Source organism: Oncorhynchus mykiss, chromosome 2, assembly GCF_013265735.2.
Source record: "Oncorhynchus mykiss isolate Arlee chromosome 2, USDA_OmykA_1.1, whole genome shotgun sequence".
In the NCBI taxonomy this organism is placed as follows: Eukaryota; Metazoa; Chordata; class Actinopteri; order Salmoniformes; family Salmonidae; genus Oncorhynchus; species Oncorhynchus mykiss.
The window spans coordinates 51,067,303-51,087,987 of NC_048566.1; the positions used below are offsets into that span (position 1 = coordinate 51,067,303).

General features: G+C 43.2%; 1 protein-coding gene across 2 annotated transcripts; it reads left to right on the plus strand.

Moving 5' to 3' along the window:
- Positions 1-188: 188 nt before the first annotated feature.
- LOC110491259 (nuclear cap-binding protein subunit 3) lies at positions 189-19,829 on the plus strand. Of its 2 annotated transcripts, none has more exons than XM_036950237.1 (12): positions 189-391; positions 10,099-10,201; positions 10,329-10,454; positions 10,525-10,659; positions 10,871-11,031; positions 11,129-11,237; positions 12,012-12,111; positions 14,657-14,757; positions 15,951-16,263; positions 16,464-16,651; positions 16,920-17,102; positions 18,611-19,829. In XM_036950237.1, the coding sequence occupies exons 1-12, from the start codon at positions 233-235 to the stop codon at positions 18,898-18,900; spliced, it is 1,968 nt and encodes a 655-aa protein (XP_036806132.1). In that variant the 5' UTR covers positions 189-232; the 3' UTR covers positions 18,901-19,829. The 2 variants fall into 2 exon arrangements, with proteins under 2 accessions (XP_036806132.1, XP_036806126.1); XM_036950231.1 differs by having other exon boundaries at positions 190-391; positions 16,464-16,657.
- The last annotated feature ends 856 nt before the right edge of the window (positions 19,830-20,685 follow it).

Below are 20,685 nucleotides of genomic sequence, written 5' to 3' on the forward strand. Positions count from 1 at the left end.
ATTGTACCCCTTAGCTCGATTGTCTATTGTTTGTAATCTATGTATGCTTGTGTTCCCTCATGTGCTTTATGTATTGATTTGAAATTAATAAAAAAAATAAAAAAAAATAAAAATAAAAAAAATTAAACAAAGCTTTGCTACGAGACTCGGTGAAGACGACGTACGGCGTAATGAAGTACGTCACGACGTAAACGGGGCATTAGTTCCTGTTTCGAAACCGGTCGCTCGCATCATGGCCGCAGTACGCAGCCTACGGGTTTCGGTGAAGTCAGACTGCTCAGAGTCGGATTCAGACCGAGATGCCCGCGAAGTTGAACCGATGGAGGTGGAGGAGGGCGAACTCGAGGCAGAGGACATCCCCGTTAACCGGTCCTTGAATGAAGTGCTGCCGGTGAGTAAAGTTTTACGAGACCGCGGGCTCGCGTACCTTCTGGGCCTGCGGATAGTGTCTGGTTATTGGGGAGCTCAATGAGCTACTGTAGCAAGACGGCCAAGTAGATCACGCTAGCCACTGTAACTAGTCAATATCCTCGCTTTCAGTACCCATGTTTTTAGCTAGCAGCCAACTAGCAAGCTACAGTATACTTGTTGATTTTTAGCGGTAGCAAACTAACTAACTTTACATATTTTATGACGAACTAGGCTGGACACATTTTCTGATTTATTATATTTTATTATAATAATAATTATATATTATTATATTTGTAGTCGGTCCAAATGATTAGCCAAGCAAGGGAAGTTTGCAATTTAAATCTTCAGCCCTCGTTTTCAGTGTAGTTTGCAAGTGCACAATTATGTTCACTTCGGGGCATTGAACGCCCCATAATTCAATTCGCAATGATTGTACATCTGCTAAGAGATGTCCGCCAAAAACTTAATTTAAACGTTAATATGGAGTCAACATACAAGTGTAAGTAAAAATGACAATTTTCCTTCTTCAGAAGTAGCTAGGCAGGCTAACGTTTAGTTAGCTAATTCATTTGCTAGCTATCATACAGTAGGCGTACATTAACGATATCATTATTAATATAAGTAATCATAATTGACTGTGACGCATATAAAGCACCCACAAGCTACCGGTGGCTGAAAACAACACAATCGTTGCGGGATGAACGAGTGAATTTCCGGGCAAGGGCGGTCCATTTAAAAATCATTCCTTCCTCCCTCACCCTGCCAGTGTATAATCTTGACAACGCTCTGGATTTAGGAACGCCCAGAGCGCACTCTGGCACTCCAGATTGCCCATTCGTAAATTCAATCTGGCAACGCTCTGGATTTAGGAACGCCCAGAGCGCACACTGGCACTCCAGATTGCCCATTCGTAAATTCAATCTGGCAACGCTCTGGATTTAGGAACGCCCAGAGCGCACTCTGGCACTCCAGATTGAATTTATGAAAACTCCCGAACCGTAAAATGTTTAGCTAGTCATTTGTTATGCTAGCAATAGGTTGCATAGTAACATACACTACTAGTATACTCAACTGAAACGATACCGTTCGTTTAGTGTACGAAAATGAACTAGTTAGTATATACTCAATTAAGAATGTAGTATACATTATGCAAGTATGGGTATTCGAAAACACATCTTAGTTGATTGGTAGTTTTGAAGTAATCGTGGAAAAAATGGGTCTTATTTTAGGGCATTTTTCACCCTGCCAGCTCTTACCCATGGTAATTTATTATTAACAAGGTTACGGCTACTTCATGAGTGAGCTCACCGTTCACCTGGTTACACGTTGCGGTGACTCACGAGGCTAGGGATGCATCAAATGTTAAACATTTTCTGGTCATGTGTAACCAAATATATATATATATATATATGTATTTTTTTTTCTCAGAAAAGGGTGGAAAAATCCGAACAAAACGCATGTCCCTGTCCTCTTTTTCAAGATGTGGCTGATTTTAAACAGCCAGAATATATTTTTTAATTAAGAATAGCCTTTATATTTTTTTTGACGATTTGTTGTTCCTAAATGGCTGCAGGGTAATTTGATATGCGTCAGGTAACCCACTTCATTACTTTGATAAGCCTTCTGCAGGTACCTCATTAAACAACACTTGCTAGGCTCAATCTGAGGTAGCAACTATGAGCTAGCTAGACCTATCCATTTGGTTTGAGCTATAAACCCACTGTTTTTTTTTTGCCTTAAAAACCCTAAACATAACCTTAGGTATAACCTATTTTAGCCTTAACCCTAATTCTAGGGTAGCCTATAACACTTTTAGAAGTTGTTAATACCATTCATATTACTAAATAGCATTTAAAAAAACATTTTTTAAATCCAAGGTAAGCATTTTGCTGTTTAGTTATTTTATGATATTTATTATTGCAAGGCAGAACACTTGATTAACAAACCACGTTTTATTTGACATTTTTCAAATGTGATCTAGTAACCTCTATGTGAAAGTCCATTAATTGGTGTGGGGCAGGTTAGATCGACTGATCTCAGGAATGAATAAGAAAAATACACTTCATATTTTAGCTGCCTCACCAATGTCTTTGTGAATTAATAACTTTTAATTGCTAACTATTTCCAATAGATGGCAGCTCCCGAGTGGCATTATGGTCTAAGGCACTTCTTCTCAGTGCTTGAGGCATCACTACAGACCCTGGTTAGATTCCAGGCTGTATCACAATTGGCCATGGTCGGGAGTCCAATAGGGCAGCCTACAATTGGCACAGCGTTGTCTGCGTTATGGTTTGGCCAGGCTAGACTGTCATTGAAAATAACAATTTGTTCGTTAAATTGCCTAGTTAAATAAAAGACCCTGAATCATCGGTTAAGGGTACAAGCAGCAATATGATTGACATAAAACAGCATGCAACCAATGTTCCATGATTTTGTAAATGGTCACTCATTACTTTGTGTGTATAATCTCGTATTAGGCCTGTGTTGCTTTTGGGAGAGCAAAAATATAACTATAGCAGGTATTGAACCCCAGCCAAAGAGTTACTAGTCAGATGTGCTAACCTCAACCCTAGTATATGTAACTGATGTGAAATGGCTAGCTAGTTAGCGGGGTGTGCGCTAATAGCGTTTCAATCGGTGACGTCACTCGCCCCCGAGACCTTGAAGTAGTGGTTCCCCTTGCTCTGCTGCAGCTTTTATGGATCGATGGGTAATGATGCTTCGAATGTGGCTGCTGTTTGTGTGCAGCGGGTCTCTGGTTCGAGCCCAGGTAGGGGTGAGGAGAGGGACGGAAGCAAAACTGTTACATTGATGCTGTTGACCCGGATCACTGGTTGCTGCGGAAAAGGTGGTGGTCAAAAGGGGGGTGAGTGTAACCGATGTGAAATGACTAGCTAGTTAGCGGGCGTGCGCTAATAGCGTTTCAATCGGTGACGTCACTCGCTCTGAGACCTTGAAGTAGTTGTTTCCCTTCCTCTGCATGGCCCACGGATTTTGTGGAGCGATGGGTAACGATGCTTCGTGGGCAGTTGTAGGTGTGTGCAGAGGTTCCCTGGTTCGAGCCCAGGTAGGGGTGAGGAGAGGAACGGAAGCTATACTGTTACATATACATGCATTATGAAATCATCTTAATATCTCACGTGACCGTGTGAATGAACAGCGTCTGAATATAAAATACATAAGCGTGCATCTTCCACAGCCAGCCAATAAATGACATCATGCAACCCTTGTGGTTAACAAATTTACCTCAACATGCCCCTCGTTTCAGCGAGAAGGCAGAGTGCTCGCTGCCGTTGACGGCACAAGCTTTTAGCGGAGCTTGTTGAAATGGCTACTTGTCCGAGAAGGCAGAGCGGCTGGTTGATGAATTTAACAATGAATGTACTATGAAAACGTGTTGTTGTTGACCAGGGGTGACTGAATTAATGTTCATGATTATTGATAATAGTTATAGTAATCAAGTATAATATGAAAACGGGTAGTAATAAACATGAATCATCATATTACAAAGTAATAGGTAAATACTTTTTCAGTCCTATGTCTTGAGTTAGCAGTGTGGAAATGGAGTTTTCTTCTGAAATGTAATTTGAGATCTTAGGTTGCAATCTATTGGAATTATTTAGCAATTGCAGTAATACTGAATAGTGTATATTCATACTAAAGTAGTAATTACTCAGAATTGCAAAATATAACATTTTATAATTAAGTTGATCACTTACAACCTTAAAATAACAATTTTATAGCATAACAATGAAACTGACATTAACCAAAAACACCATACTATTTATACGTCAATATAAATCTGGTAGCTCTCAAAAGAGCCTTTGCTTTGCGGAGCAGTTCGTTTTCCGGAGTTTGCTGCCTGCCATGTCATCAGTTATTGCCACGCTTTCACAGAGAGGCCTAGTTTACATTTAACATTCTTGTCATTTAGCAGACACTCTCGTCCACAGTGACTTACTAGAGCAATTCGGGTTAAGTGCCTTGCTCAATGGTATATTGACAGATTTTTCACCTAGTCTGCTTGGGGGATTGAACCTGCCACCTTTTGGTTAATGCCCTTAACCGCTAGACTACAAACTACAAAAAGGCAAATGGTGGTAGATAAATCATATGCTGGTTAAATAAGGATGCTCTTAGAACTTTCATACAGCCATTGTTTTGCGGAAATGGGGACATGTCTATTTCGCCAAGTATCTCAAGATACAGTGCCTTGCGAAAGTATTCGGCCCCCTTGAACTTTGTGACCTTTTGCCACATTTCAGGCTTCAAACATAAAGATATAAAACTTTATTTTTTTGTGAAGAATCAACAACAAGTGGGACACAATCATGAAGTGGAATGACATTTATTGGATATTTCAAACTTTTTAAACAAATCAAAAACTGAAAAATTGGGCGTGCAAAATTATTCAGCCCCTTTACTTTCAGTGCAGCAAACTCTCTCCAGAAGTTCAGTGAGGATCTCTGAATGATCCAATGTTGACCTAAATGACTAATGATGATAAATACAATCCACCTGTGTGTAATCAAGTCTCCGTATAAATGCACCTGCACTGTGATAGTCTCAGAGGTCCGTTAAAAGTGCAGAGAGCATCATGAAGAACAAGGAACACACCAGGCAGGTCCGAGATACTGTTGTGAAGAAGTTTAAAGCCGGATTTGGATACAAAAATATTTCCCAAGCTTTAAACATCCCAAGGAGCACTGTGCAAGCGATAATATTGAAATGGAAGGAGTATCAGAACACTGCAAATCTACCAAGACCTGGCCGTCCCTCTAAACTTTCAGCTCATACAAGGAGAAGACTGATCAGAGATGCAGCCAAGAGGCCCATGATCACTCTGGATGAACTGCAGAGATCTACAGCTGAGGTGGGAGACTCTGTCCATAGGACAACAATCAGTCGTATATTGCACAAATCTGGCCTTTATGGAAGAGTGGCAAGAAGAAAGCCATTTCTTAAAGATATCCATAAAAAGTGTCGTTTAAAGTTTGCCACAAGCCAGCTGGGAGACACACCAAACATGTGGAAGAAGGTGCTCTGGTCAGATGAAACCAAAATTGAACTTTTTGGCAACAATGCAAAACGTTATGTTTGGCGTAAAAGCAACACAGCTCATCACCCTGAACACAACATTCCCACTGTCAAACATGGTGGTGGCAGCATCATGGTTTGGGCCTGCTTTTCTTCAGCAGGGACAGGGAAGATGGTTAAAATTGATGGGAAGATGGATGGAGCCAAATACAGGACCATTCTGGAAGAAAACCTGATGGAGTCTGCAAAAGACCTGAGACTGGGACGGAGATTTGTCTTCCAACAAGACAATGATCCAAAACATAAAGCAAAATCTACAATGGAATGGTTCAAAAATAAACATATCCAGGTGTTAGAATGGCCAAGTCAAAGTCCAGACCTGAATCCAATCGAGAATCTGTGGAAAGAACTGAAAACTGCTGTTCACAAATGCTCTCCATCCAACCTCACTGAGCTCGAGCTGTTTTGCAAGGAGGAATGGGAAAAAATGTCAGTCTCTCGATGTGCAAAACTGATAGAGACATACCCCAAGCGACTTACAGCTGTAATCGCAGCAAAAGGTGGCGCCACAAAGTATTAACTTAAGGGGGCTGAATAATTTTGCACGCCCAATTTCTCAGTTTTTGATTTGTTAAAAAAGTTTGAAATATCCAATAAATGTCGTTCCACTTCATGATTGTGTCCCACTTGTTGTTGATTCTTCACAAAAAAATACAGTTTTATATCTTTATGTTTGAAGCCTGAAATGTGGCAAAAGGTCGCAAAGTTCAAGGGGGCCGAATACTTTCGCAAGGCACTGTATATTTTGATGTTTTGAAGTTCTGCACCATTTTAATCGGGATAACATATTATTTCTAATAATGTACGTTTGCGCAGCATGCAATGCTGTAAACAATTGCTGAAAGTTCAAATGTACTCATGGAAGTCTGAGGTCTTCCCATTGCTTCCTATAGGTGGAGATATAGGTACAGTGTTGCAAAAAAAGTATTTAGTCAGCCACCAATTGTGCAAGTTCTCCCACTTAAAAAGATGAGAGAGGCCTGTAATTTTCATCATAGGTACACTTCAACAATGACAGAAAAAATGAGAGAAGAAAACCACATTGTAGGATTTTTAATGAATTTATTTGCAACTTATGGTGGAAAATAAGCATTTGGTCACCTACAAACAAGCAAGATTTCTGGCTCTCACAGACCTGTAGAGGCTCCTCTGTCCACCACTCGTTACCTGTATTAATGGCACCTGTTTGAACTTGTTATCAGTATGAAAGACACCTGTCCATAATCTCAAACAGTCACACTCCAAACTCCACTATGGCCAAGACCAAAGAGCTGTCAAAGGACACGAGAAACAAAATTGTAGACCTGCACCAGGCTGGGAGGACTGAATCTGCAATAGGTAAGCAGCTTGGTTTGAAGAAATCAACTGTGGGAGCAATTATTAGGAAATGGAAGACATACAAGAGCACTGATAATCTCCCTCGATCTGGGGCGCCACGCAAGATCTCACCCCGTGGGGTCAAAATGATCACAAGAACGGTGAGCAAAAATCTCAGAACCACACGGGGGGACCTAGTGAATGACCTGCAGAGAGCTGGGACCAAAGTAACAAAGCATACCATCAGTAACACACTACGCCGCCAGGGACTCAAATCCTGCAGTGCCAGACGTGTCCCCCTGCTTAAACCAGTACATGTCCAGGCCCGTCTGAAGTTTGCCAGAGAGCATTTGGATGATCCAGAAGAAGATTGGGAGAATGTCATATGGTCAGATGAAACCAAAATATAACTTTTTGGTAAAAACTCAACTCGTCGTGTTTGGAGGACAAAGAATGCTGTGTTGCATCCAAAGAACACCATATCTACTGTGAAGCATGGGGGTGGAAACATCATGCTTTGGGGCTGTTTTTCTGCAAAGGGACCAGGATGACTGATCCGTGTAAAGGAAAGAATGAATGGGGCCACGTATCGTCAGATTTTGAGTGAGAACCTCCTTCCATCAGCAAGGGCATTGAAGACGAAACGTTAGCTGGGTCTTTCAGCATGACAATGATCCCAAACACACCGCCCGGGCAACGAAGGAGTGGCTTCGTAAGAAGCATTTCACGGTCCTGGAGTGGCCTGGCCAGTTTCCAGATCTCAAACTCATAGAAAATCTTTGGAGGGAGTTGAAAGTCCGTGTTGCCCAGCAACAGCCCCAAAACATCTGCTCTAGAGGAGATCTGCATGGAGGAATGGGCCATAATACCAGCAACAGTGTGTGAAAACCTTGTGAAGATATACAGAAAACGTTTGACCTCTGTCATTGCCAACAAAGGGTATATAACAAAGTATTGAGAAACTGTTGTTATTGACCAAATACTTATTTTCCACCATAATTTGCAAATAAATTCATTAAAAATCCTACTATTTGATTTTCTGGATTTTTCCCCCTCATTTTGTCTGTCATAGTTGAAGTCTACCTATGATGAAAATTACAGGCCTCATCTTTTTAAGTGGGAGAACTTGCACAATTGGTGGCTGACTAAATACTTTTATGCCTCACTGTATGTCTGTTTTTATTTTTAAGTGCGTGTTGTGATTTGTATTTTTTTAACGATTCCTGAACCTGTGAGCAGAAACAAGCTACATAGGGGCAATACCAGAATAAATTATCTATTGATTCTGTCTCTACACAGCAAAATCTACAGAGCTGAGATTGTTGTATGCCCCATATACAGTTGATGTCGGAAGTTTATGTACACATTAGCCAAATACATTTAATCTCAGCTTAATCTTATTCTTTCTATTTCTATGGGCAAACATTTTTTCCCCCCTAAATCCTTATGATAAATGCTGCTCCTGAACCAGCCATAGTCTAGCCAGCTGGCTAATCTTTTGAATACGGTGTAGCAACAACAGATGCATGTCAGCTAGCTTTCAGCATGTTATTCTTCCACCAGACGTGGAAATCCATGTTAGCTAGCTAGCAGCAAGTTATTCCTCCACCGCACGTGGAAATCCATGTTAGCTAGCTAGCAGCAAGTTATTCCTCCACCGCACGTGGAAATCCATGTTAGCTAGCTAGCAGCAAGTTATTCCTCCACCGCACGTGGAAATCCATGTTACCTAGCTAGCAGCAAGTTATTCCTCCACCGCACGTGGAAATCCATGTTAGCTAGCTAGCAGCATGTTATTCCTCCTCCGCACATGGAAATCCATGTTAGCTAGCTAGCAGCATGTTATTCCTCCACCGCATGTGGAAATCCATGTTAGCTAGCTAGCAGCATGTTATTCCTCCTCCGCACGTGGAAATCCATGTTAGCTAGCTAGCAGCATGTTATTCCTCCTCCGCACGTGGAAATCCATGTTAGCTAGCTAGCAGCATGTTATTCCTCCTCCGCACGTGGAAATCCATGTTAGCTAGCTAGCAGCATGTTATTCCTCCTCCGCACGTGGAAATCCATGTTAGCTAGCTAGCAGCATGTTATTCCTCCTCCGCACGTGGAAATCCATGTTAGCTAGCTAGCAGCATGTTATTCCTCCTCCGCATGTGGAAATCCATGTTAGCTAGCTAGCAGCATGTTGTTCCTCCTCCACATGTGGAAATCCATGTTATTCCTCCACCACACGTGGAAATCCATGTTCAGTATGCATAAACATTCTAAATGAAACTGAGAATGTCTGCAGTGATAAAATATCTCTTGACACAGTAGCTCAACCCTTTTTTGTGTTAGTGAACACAAGTATTGAATGTCTCTGCTTCGTGCCTAAGTGCGCTGTTCCTCTGGTGCATAGATTTGCACAATGGGTCCAGTGGCGATCATGCAGATCTGAATGGACACTGCACCAAGTGTGACCGGTGTAGATTGCCTCTACATTGCATTTGGATCTGTTTTATTTTCTGATAATTACAGAAAAAACTTCCATAAACAAATGCTGTAATGCCCTTATATTCCAACACCTCTCTTCCACATAGGTACAGTAGTCTGGGCCCAGTATAACAATCTCATTTCACATAACAGTACAGTATAATGCAAACTCAATGTACAGTATGAAATGTGAATGTACAGTATAGGCCTATGCTGACCTCTGCAAAGTACAAATTCACACGGAAGGGGGACATGAATAGCCAAGCAAGCCCAATGATGACATGTAACCTACAGTAGCTAGCTAACATGTACAGTAGGAACAGACACTTTACAAGATAAAAAAGTGAATAAATAACAAATGCATACATATCACAATGGTGGGAGACCATTTTTATAATGCCCTGTCAGAGACCATATAAATTCATTTTATAAGTGTCTTAACATAGGATTGATTATGACTTCTGGGACAATTTGACAGTAACCTACCTCTTCCACATGGGTACAGTAGACAGGGATGAGGTAATGGGGGCAGGTGACGTTTATATGGGGGAATGCAGAAGGAAGTGTGAAACATTAAAAGGGCACGTACAACAACAACAAGGAATGTACACCGATATCAGGCATGGAACTATTCAGATTGTGTAATTATGCAACATGAATTTCAGTACTTGACCACACCTGAAAGTGATCTGGCAAACATTTGCATGAATACTAGTTCCATCATTGAAAGATGAGGCTAAACCAACAGTCAAACTTTAACTGCCATAACACGTCTTGCCTTTGTTGACTTTGTGTTTCTAGGAGGCGATTCAGAGGACGGAGAAGAGCACAGAAAGTTTCCACTTCTGTGCACAGGCCAACCCAGGCCAGATTGTGGTACTAGACAGAGACACCATGAAGAAAGGTACATACACACACAGCGCTGGATAGAGACAAAAATGAAGAAAAGTACACGCAAATAGACTTAGCTGGCCTTTTTTTTTATCACTTTCACACTTATTCACATACTGAATACACTCTCTCTTTCTCAGCCATCCCTAACTTGCGCCTGGAGGCGTTGCATGTGGCGGGTGTGGATGATATGAGCACCCAGGATGTGTTTGGCTACTTTAAGGAGTACCCTCCAGCACACATTGAGTGGATCGACGACACCTCCTGTGAGTAACACACAGCGGCAACTGACAACAAATGGGCTGTTTTAACATGTCATTAAATATGGTTTCCTAGGTAACGTGGTGTGGCTGGATGATGTCACTTCCACCCGGGCTCTGATCAACATCAGCCACGTGCCTGACCCAGAGGTGGTTACCAAAGAGACAGGCGACACCAAAGAACTTGGTGATCCCACCCAGGAGAGCAAGGGTACTGTTCGGCGCGTGTGTGCGCTTGTTCATGTACTGTCCAGTGTGTGTGTGTGTGTCCTTGTTCAATGTTCAGTGTCTATGTTTTATGATCAGATAAAGTGGGTAATTGTGTTAATGGTCAGAACTGCGATGTGGTGCTTGTGTGGTCAGTCATATGAAGCATGTACTTGATGTGTTTTGTCACTGAAATTTGCCTGCCATTCTCTCAGCTCGAGGGCAATCCAATTCCGATGATGATGATGATGATGATGATGATGATGGAGAGGTGGAGGAGGAGCAAAAAGAGCCGGTGAAAGAGAACCGTGAGGAGAGTGAGGGAAAAGCCAGCGAGGGAGAGACTGAGGAGAAAACAGAGCCTGAGACCACCCAGGTAAAACTGTATGCCAGACCATTTTCTGTGGAAAACATTGCATGTTAGTAACCTGTGTGTGTGGAAACGCTGCATGTTGTTTACCTGTGTGTTTCAGGTGGACCTGCTGTCCCAGGCAGAGATTGAGTCACTGCTCCGGAATGACCTACGTCCAGCCACCAAACCCTTCAAGGGCAACAGACTCTTCCTGAGGTTGGCCACCTACGGTGAGATGCTTGCATACATGCATGCATGCATACATAACGTACATAAATAACATACATGCATGCATACATACATAACAAGCATGCATACATACATACATACAGTACCAGTCAAATGTTTGGACACTCTTTTCTTCTATTCTTCAAAGTAGCCATCCTTTGCCTCGATGACAGCTTTGTACAATCTTGGCATTCTCTCAACCAGCTTCATGAGGTCACCTGGAATGCATTTCAATTAACAGGTGTGCCTTGTTTAAAGTTAATTTGTGTCATTTCTTTCTTTAATGAGTTTGAGCCAATCAGTTGTGTTGTGACAAGGTAGGGGTGGTATAGAAGATAGCCCTATTTGGTAAAAGACCAGGTCCATATGCAAGAACAGCTCAAATAAGCAAAGAGAAATAACAGTCTATCATTACTTTAAGACATGAAGGTCAGTCAATCCGGAAGGTTTCTTCAAGTACAGTCGCAAAATCCATCAAGCACCATGATGAAACTGCCACAGGAAAGGAAGAGAAAGAGTTACCTCTGCTACAGAGGAGTAGGATGGTCAAATAAAAATCCTTGAATGAGTAGGTGTGTCCAAACTTTTGACTGGTACTGTACAGACACGCTCACAAGACGTATACACACTACAAACAAAGGCTTTGGACACCAAGCTAGCAACATTTATAAGTCATAAGTATTAGTTTCTTCTTAAGAATTTGAAGTTGTATTTGATGTCTGAAGGAGTGGTAAGATTAGGATTCTGGTACAATGTTTCTCTCACTGTGTGTTCAGATGATAAGAAGGAGATGGGTGCTGCGAGGAAGAGCAGATATTACATGAAGTACGGCAACCCCAACTACGGAGGCATGAGGGGCATCCTCAGCAACTCCTGGTAACCACACACACACCGACTTCCTTACTTCAACATTCATTCATACTTGCTGGATAGGCACACCAGATGACCCTGTGGTGCGTCTCCATGGCGATACAGTGGTGTGCTAAGCCATCATGGCAGCCGCCACCAGACAGTCACCACCATGGCTGACTGGAACTGATATGCTGCTACACTGTTGTACATGGTCCTCCTTTGTCTTTTTGCTCACTATTTCCTGACATGACACCATCTTTAACTTTTTCTTTGTCTGCACTTTCCCTCTATCAGAAAAATACTAGGTCAACATTGCTAACATTCAGGGATGCAAACTAGTCACCTTTCGGCTGAATTTCGCCGTTTTAAATCCAAAATAGGTGACCTACGTGAATCGTGTAGATCCGATGAGGAAAGTTTAGCAGGGGGGGAGGGGGGGGGGTGCTTTGGATCACCCCTGGCTGTAAGCGAACGAGTGATGCGTGTTTGTAAGCGAACGAGTGATGCGCGTTTGTAAGCGAACGAGTGATGCTGGCACTATCCAAGGCTCAGCCAATCATTCACGCAACTGAAGAGAGAAGAGACAACCAGTTTGCTAGTTACAGAATCAGCGTGCGACTGAAGAGAGAAGAGACAACCAGTTTGCTAGTTACAGCATCAGTGCGCGACTGAAGAGAACCAGTTTGCTAGTTACAGAATCAGTGCGCGACTGAAGAGAGAAGAGACAACCAGTCGCCAGGTGTACAGTGTTTCCTCCGACACATTAGTGCAGCTTGGCTGGGTTGTGTTTCTGAGGGCGCACGGCTCTCGACCTCCTTTGCCTCTCCCGAGTCCGTACTGGAGTTGAAGTGATGAGACGACTAACTACCAATTGGATACCACAAAATTGGGGAGAAAACAGGGTTAAAAATTTTAATTAAACCTAACCAATTCGCTATAGTATTAACTGGTATACGACTCCTTGCCGTTCCTCAAATTATAACGCGTTAGTTGCTTACTGGACCCTGGCAATCTGTGTGAAATGTTGACTAGCTAACAAACTGTTTTCCCTCTACAGTATGTGGTTCATTTTCAGAATGAGAGAAAAATGAGGTGTTGCTTGTTAAACAAGTGGATTCAGGGATCAAGTGTAGCTGGAGCTGGGCCTGGCTTAAGCTGGATGCCACTATAGAGGTGAAAGAACACACTTTCCTTCTTTCAATACAGTGAATGAAAGGGGTATGCCAGGTGTACTCTGCCTGAAAGAGATCTAATTATGCCACGAAAAGTGTCTCATGCTCTGCTGGCACATTGGAGAACAGATGTCCACAGGCAAAGTGTTCAATGTAATACCGTGCAGTGTAGCCCAAAGATATTGCTTTTGTTGTGTTTAACTTGACAGTAAAACTTTTGTATGAGTGAGGGGGGATTATTATTAAATGTTTTACTCAGTGAATGTTATTTTTGCACACATGTAGCCTTGTGCACTTGATCAATGTCTACTATAGTGGCCACTATAATAGAGCAGCAAGAGAATGCCTGTTTGTTTCATTCTATTTCTACTTTAAGATGTTTTTTTCCCAAGTGCAATATTTAGATGTGTGTGTGTGTGTGGTCAGAAGTGTTCTATTATAAAGGCTGGCATGGTAACTGTAATATTAGTGCATTGTTTTTTTTCTCAAGACTTGAGTGTCATTTGCAGTAAAATCTAGGCAACAAATACCATTGGATTGAGTTAGGTTCACATGAACCACTATTTATTTTACACCCAGACTGATCATGGAGATCATGTTGTTTAATTAGTTAACCTGCATTTCCCCCGAGCAGGGATGTTTTCAGTGAAGAAGAAAGAGGTGTCACCTTTTTGGGACCTCACAGGTTTGCATCCCTGAACATTTGTTTGTCATCCACGTCTTGAACACAACAGAAATCATTCTCTTTCCCTTTTATTCTCCCATCACTCACTTTCTCTACTAAACTATTTTTCTGTCTTTTTTCAGTTTATTTCCACTTCTATCACAATGCTGGACATGCTGGTTAGTCTAGAATCCCCAAATGTATAACTGGACTTGGTAGCCAGTTCCAGTGCTTTAATTAATTATTCCGTCTAATCAGAGACTGATCTAAACCTGGGACACCAGGTAGAACAGAAAACCAGCAGTACTCTGGACCCTGTAGGGAAAGATTTGAATATCCCTGGACTAGAAGGTTAAGTGGATCTGGTTAGGTTAGAAGTTGAAGATATAGGGTGGATACTAGGTGAGGTATAGACTGTACTGTGTGAAGTATAGAAGGTATAGGGCAGGTACTAGGTGAGGTATAGACTGTGCTGTGTGAAGTATAGAAGATATAGGGTGAGTACTAGGTGAGGTATAGACTGTACTGTGTGACGTATAGGGTGGGTACTAGGTGAGGTATAGACTGTGCTGTGTAAGGTATAGAAGGTATAGGGTGGGTATTAGGTGAGGTATAGACTGTACTGTGTAAGGTATAGAAGGTATAGATAGGGTGGGTACTAGGTGAGGTATAGGCTGCTGTGTGAAGTATATGAGTGGGTATGTTTGTTGCTAATGTCTGTCACCTTCTGCAGGAAGAGACGGTATCACACACGCAGAATTGTGAGCAAGAGCAAGAAACCCCTCATAGGGGACAGCATGGGGGACACACCACCCTACAAACACAGCCACTCTGGTAAGTACACATAAACACACACTGCTCTACACACACACTGCCCTACACACACACACACACACACACTGCCCTACACACACACACACACACACACACACACACACACACACACACTGCCCTACACACACGCACACACACACACACACTGCCCTACACACACACACACACACTGCCCTACACACACGCGCACACACACACACACACACTGCCCTACACACGCGCACACACGCGCACACACACACACTGCCCTACACACACACACACACACACACACACTGCCCTACACACACACACACACACACACACACACACACACTGCCCTACACACACACACACACTGCCCTACACACACTGCCCTACACACACACACACACACACACACACACACTGCCCTACACACACACACACCACACACACGCACACACTGCCCTACACACACACACACACACACACTGCCCTACACACACACACACACACACACACTGCCCTACACACACACACACACACAGTGCCCTACACACACACACTGCCCTACACACACACACACACACTGCCCTACACACACACACACACTGCCCTACACACACACATACACTCTGGTAAGTACACATAAACACACAAACACACCCTGACCCCCACATACCCTGCACCCTACACACACACACAGCCCTGCACACTGCCCTACACACACACTGCCCTACACACACACACTGCCCTACACACACACACACACACACACTCAGCCCTGCACACTGCCCTACACACTCACGCGCACTGCTCTACACACACACACACACACACACACTGCCCTACACACACACACTGCCCTACACACACACACTGCCCTACACACACACACTGCCCTACACACACACACACACACACACTGCCCTACACACACACACACACACACTCTGATAAGTACACATAAACACACCCTGACCCCCCCACACACCCTGCTCTACACACGCACTGCTCTACCAATACACTGCTCTACACACACTGCTCTACAAACACCAACCCTGGGACCAACACACTCACACGCCACCCTAAATATACTTGGGTGACAACACGCGCAAACAAACATTTACAGACGAGGCCCAACTGCATGTGCAAATGTTAATTTCCAGATCCCCTGTGTTAATCTGACTTCCTCCCCTTCTTTCTCCTTCATCCCCCCCCCCCCCCTCCAGCTGACCTGATCAACCTGCCAGAAGAACCAATAGAGGAAGAAGAGGATGAGGAAGAGGGGGAAGAGGACATGGACTCAGACGACAGGGTGGTGGAGTACAAGGAGAAGGGGGAAAGAGGGAGGGTGAGGGTGGGGGGCCCAGTGGTGGCCCTGTGGAGTCGTTTGGGAAGACCCTCTTCCCCCTCGGTCTTGTCAGACTCAGACAAGATGGACTATGACTTGGAGCTCAAGATGATCTCCACCCCCTCTCCCAAGAAGAGCATGAAGATGACAATGTACGCAGACGAGGTCGAGACCAACCTCAGGACTATACGGTCAGTGAGTGGTGGGTTACCATGTATTCTGACAAGGCCATGACCAACCTCAGGACTATACAGTCAGAATAGGACTATGTATCCTGACAAGGCCATGACCAACCTCAGGAGCCTACAGTCTTTTTCTGTGAGTGTGTAGAATGTGGACCCTTTTAATATAGGTAAACATAGTGAAAACATTTGCTGTCTGTGTTTTTCAGACACTCTGCTGTTCGGCGTGACAGCGGCTCGGGGGGTAGTGGCATCCGGAACAGGATTGGTGGAGGATCGGTGGGTGAGACCAAAAGCAGTGCGGTGGAGAAAGTGATAGACGTGAGGCAGCTATTGGAGGAGAAGAGGCGTGGCCTATCCCAGCACAAACATCGCCACCCTGTGGCCAGCATTGGAAGTACGGGTCAGTTGTCCACCACTCTCCAAAGTCAATCAACTCTTTTTTTTTTGTCACGTGGCGAATACAACAGGTGTAGACCCTATAGTGAAATGCTGAATTACAAGCCCTTAACCAACAATGCAGTTTTAATAAGAAAAGTGTTCAATTATTTACAAAAATAAACTGAAGTAATACATAAATATAAATAACATTATCAATGTAATATTGTTCCCGGACACTGTATGTTGAGTGCTGTATTTAACCATGTTCTGGGTTGTGTGTGTAGATGTGAGGCAGCGGTTAGGGAAGAGGCCGTACTCTTCTGAGAGACGACACTCCACCTCTCCCGTCGCCTCCCGAGACTCATCCCCTCCCCGAGAGCCGATCATAGATGTGCACAGGCGACTGGGCGTGGTAATACAAGACACCCGTGGCCTCCACCCCGATTTGTCCAAAGACAGGAAATCAAGTAAATAAGGAAGAAAAACGCACATGTCCATATACTGCTAATAGTCAATAATGCAGTAGGTTTGTTGAAAAGACACTGATAGAAAGTGCTTTAACCTCTCTGGGATATTTGGGACGGTAGCGTCCCACCCCGTCAACAGCCAGTGAAAGTGCAGGGTGCCAAATTCAAAACAACAATCTCACAATTAAAATTCCTCAAGCATACAAGCATTTTACACCAGCATTTTAAAGATATCATTCTTGTTAATCCAGCCACAGTGTCTGATTTCAAAAAGGCTTTACAACGAAAGCACCACAAACGATTAAGTCACCACCAAGCCACAGAAAAACAGCCATTTTTCCAGCCAAAGAGAGGAGTCACAAAATGCAGAAGTAGACATCAAATTATTCACTAACCTTTGATCTTCATCAGATGACACTCATAGGACTTCATGTTACACAATGCATGTATGTTTTGTTCGATAAAGTGCCTATTTATATCCAAAAATCTCAGTTTACATTAGCGTGTTATGTTCAGTATTTCCAAAACATCTGGTGATTTTGCAGAGAGCCACATCAATTCACAGATATACTCATAATAACCATTGCTAAAAGATACAACTGTTATGCATGGAATTATAGATCCACTTCTCCTTAATGCAACCGCTGTGTCAGATTACAAAAAAGCTTCACGGAAAAAGCACACCATGCAATAATCTGAGTACAGCGCTCAGAGACCAAAACAGCCAAAGAGATATCCACCATGTTGTGCAGTCAACAGTCAGAATTAGCATTATAAATATTCACTTACCTTTGATGATCTTCATCAGAATGCACTCCCAGGAATCCCAGTTCCACAATAAATGTTTGATTTGTTCGATAAAGTTCATAATTTATGTCCAAATACCTTCCTTTGTTAGGGCATTTGGTAAACAAATCCAAACGCACGTGCAAGTCCAGCCGAAAGGTCGGACGAAAAGTCCAAAAAGTTATATTACAGGTCGTAGAAATATGTCAAACTAAGTATAGAATCAATCTTTAGGTTGCTTTTAACATATATCTTCAATAATATTCCAACCAGAGAATTCCTTTGTCTGTAGAAAAGCAATGGAACGCGAGGCAACTTTCACGTTAACGCGCATCACGAGCCCGGGGCCCTCTGCCAGACACCTTACTCATTCCCCTCACATTTGGCCCTCCTTCACAGTAGAAGCATCAAACAAGGTTCTAGAGACTGTTGACATCTAGTGGAAGCCTTAGGAAGTGCAACATGACCAATATCCTACTGTCTTCAATAGGGAATGAGTTGAAAAACGACCAACCTCAGATTTCCCACTTCCTGGTTGGATTTTTTCTCAAGTTTTCGCCTGCCATATGAGTTCTGTTCCACTCAGATATCATTCAAACAGTTTTAGAAACTTCTTCAGTGTGTTTTCAATCCAAATATACTAATTATATGCATATTATATGCTACTTAATACTGCCCCCCCAGTCACCAAGAAATGAATATTGAACCCCCTCCCTCTCCAGGTCGTCTGTGGAACAGGCTCGGCCCCTCCTCCTATAAGGGCGAAGTTCCCGTGCGGAAGCCTCCCAGTCACAGAGCGGGTTCGGGATCAACCAGCTCCAGGTTGGGGGGGCGGGGAGAAGAAGACGTTGAGAAGGAGAACGACTCTGCACTGCAGAAGGTGTGGGGGGCCTTGATCAAACAGAAGGAACAGCAGACCCACAAGATGAAGAGGAGTCGGCTTGACAACCTGCCCTCGCTACAGATAGAGATCAGCCGGGAGAGCAGCAACGGGTCCGACTCAGACTCCTGAGAGACTGAGGGAGAGGAAGGGTAGGGAGGGGGCAGAGAATGAGTAGGGGAACGAGACATGTTGATAGAAACTGAGTCGGGGAAGAGAGGTGTGAGTGAAATGCAGAATAAATACAAATGGTGGTAGAGGGTTTAGATCAGTGTGGATTGGGTCATGCCTTCCTCTAGAGCAGAAAGGTGACCACCCCCACCCCTGCTCTCCTCTTGAGTTACTCGTCTCTGTTTAGATCCTTATGGGCCCCCGTCGCTGTGACCTGGTCCATCGTACCAACACAAAAGAACTGGACAGAATTGTCTGATGTGGAGAGAAGTTATGGACAGGAGGCATATGATCTCTGCAGCCCATGGGACTGGTGTTCTGATCAAATGTGTTCCTGTGACATTTTACTGATGGCCTACCTACACTTCAAGTCATGTCAAATATTTAAAGGGCAATATAAATGTCTCTGTTGGCCCCTGTGATGTCAACTACAGAAGAACTGGGACAAGGATAAGATCCAGATACTGAGCGCTCTCCATGGCTCTCTGTGTGTGTGGAACCAGACACAGGATCATACAGTCTATGGTATCTATGTGTGAGTGACTTTGAACAACAAATATTGAGTTTGTGGCATTTTATTTCCTTCCACAGGCTTGGCCCATAGAGACAACTAAACCAGATGAATCGATTCTCTACTGAAAGGTTTTGTACTGTCTCAATGTTTTATGTGCAAATGGCCAATGTTGTTATGTTTTTCAAGGCGGAAGATTCTTCAATGCCTGTGCCATCCTTCAAAGCCCCATAGTACACTACTTTTGACCAGAGCCCTATGTAGGGAATAGTGTGCCGGTTTGAGGACGACCTTACATTCCCAGACAGAAAAGGAATTGATTTCATTAAGGCCTAAGCAGAAATAAAACATGTCAACAACTGTCTGCTTGTCTTGGCAATGGTGACAACTCTTTATTTGACCTGGTAATTTGACTGAATACAATCAACTAAAGGTCATTTTCCAAGAAGAAACATTGATAGGATAGCCTTAAAACATGTTGGTTTGGTGTCTTTAACAGTTCAAGAGTTAAGGTTGGGAAGTTATTGTGTGTGCACACAGTCAAGTTTGGTTTTATTTTTCAATTTTCTACATTATAGAATAATAGTGAAGACATCAAAATGATGAAATAACACATGGAATCATATAGTAGCCAAAAGTGTTAAACAATTCAAAATAGGTTTGAGATTCTTCATAGTAGCCACCCTTCCCCTTGACAACTTTGCACATTTGGCATTCTCTCAACCAGCTTCACGAGGTAGTCACCTGGAATGCATTGCAATTAACAGGTTTGCCTCGTTAAAATATTATTTGTGGAATTTATTTACTTCTTAATGTGTTGGAGCCAATCAGTTGGGTTGTGACAAGGTAGGGGTGGTATACAGAAGATGTATACCATAATGGCAAGAACAGCTCAAATAAGCCCAACGCGAAACCACAGTCCGTTACTTTAAGACATGAAGATCAGTCATCTGGGAAATGTCAAGAACTTTGAAAGTTTCTTCAAGTGCTGTCACACAAACCATCAAGCGCTATGATGAAACTGGCTCTCATGAGGACCGCCACAGTAAAGGAAGACCCAGAGTTACATCTGCTGAGAGCTACCAGCCTCAGAAATTGCAGCCCAAATAAATGGCTCACATAGTTCAAGTAACAGACACATCTCAACATCAACTGTTCAAACGGAGACCACGTGAATCGGGCTTTCATGGTCGAATTGCTACAAAGAAACCACTACTAAAGGACACCAATAAAAA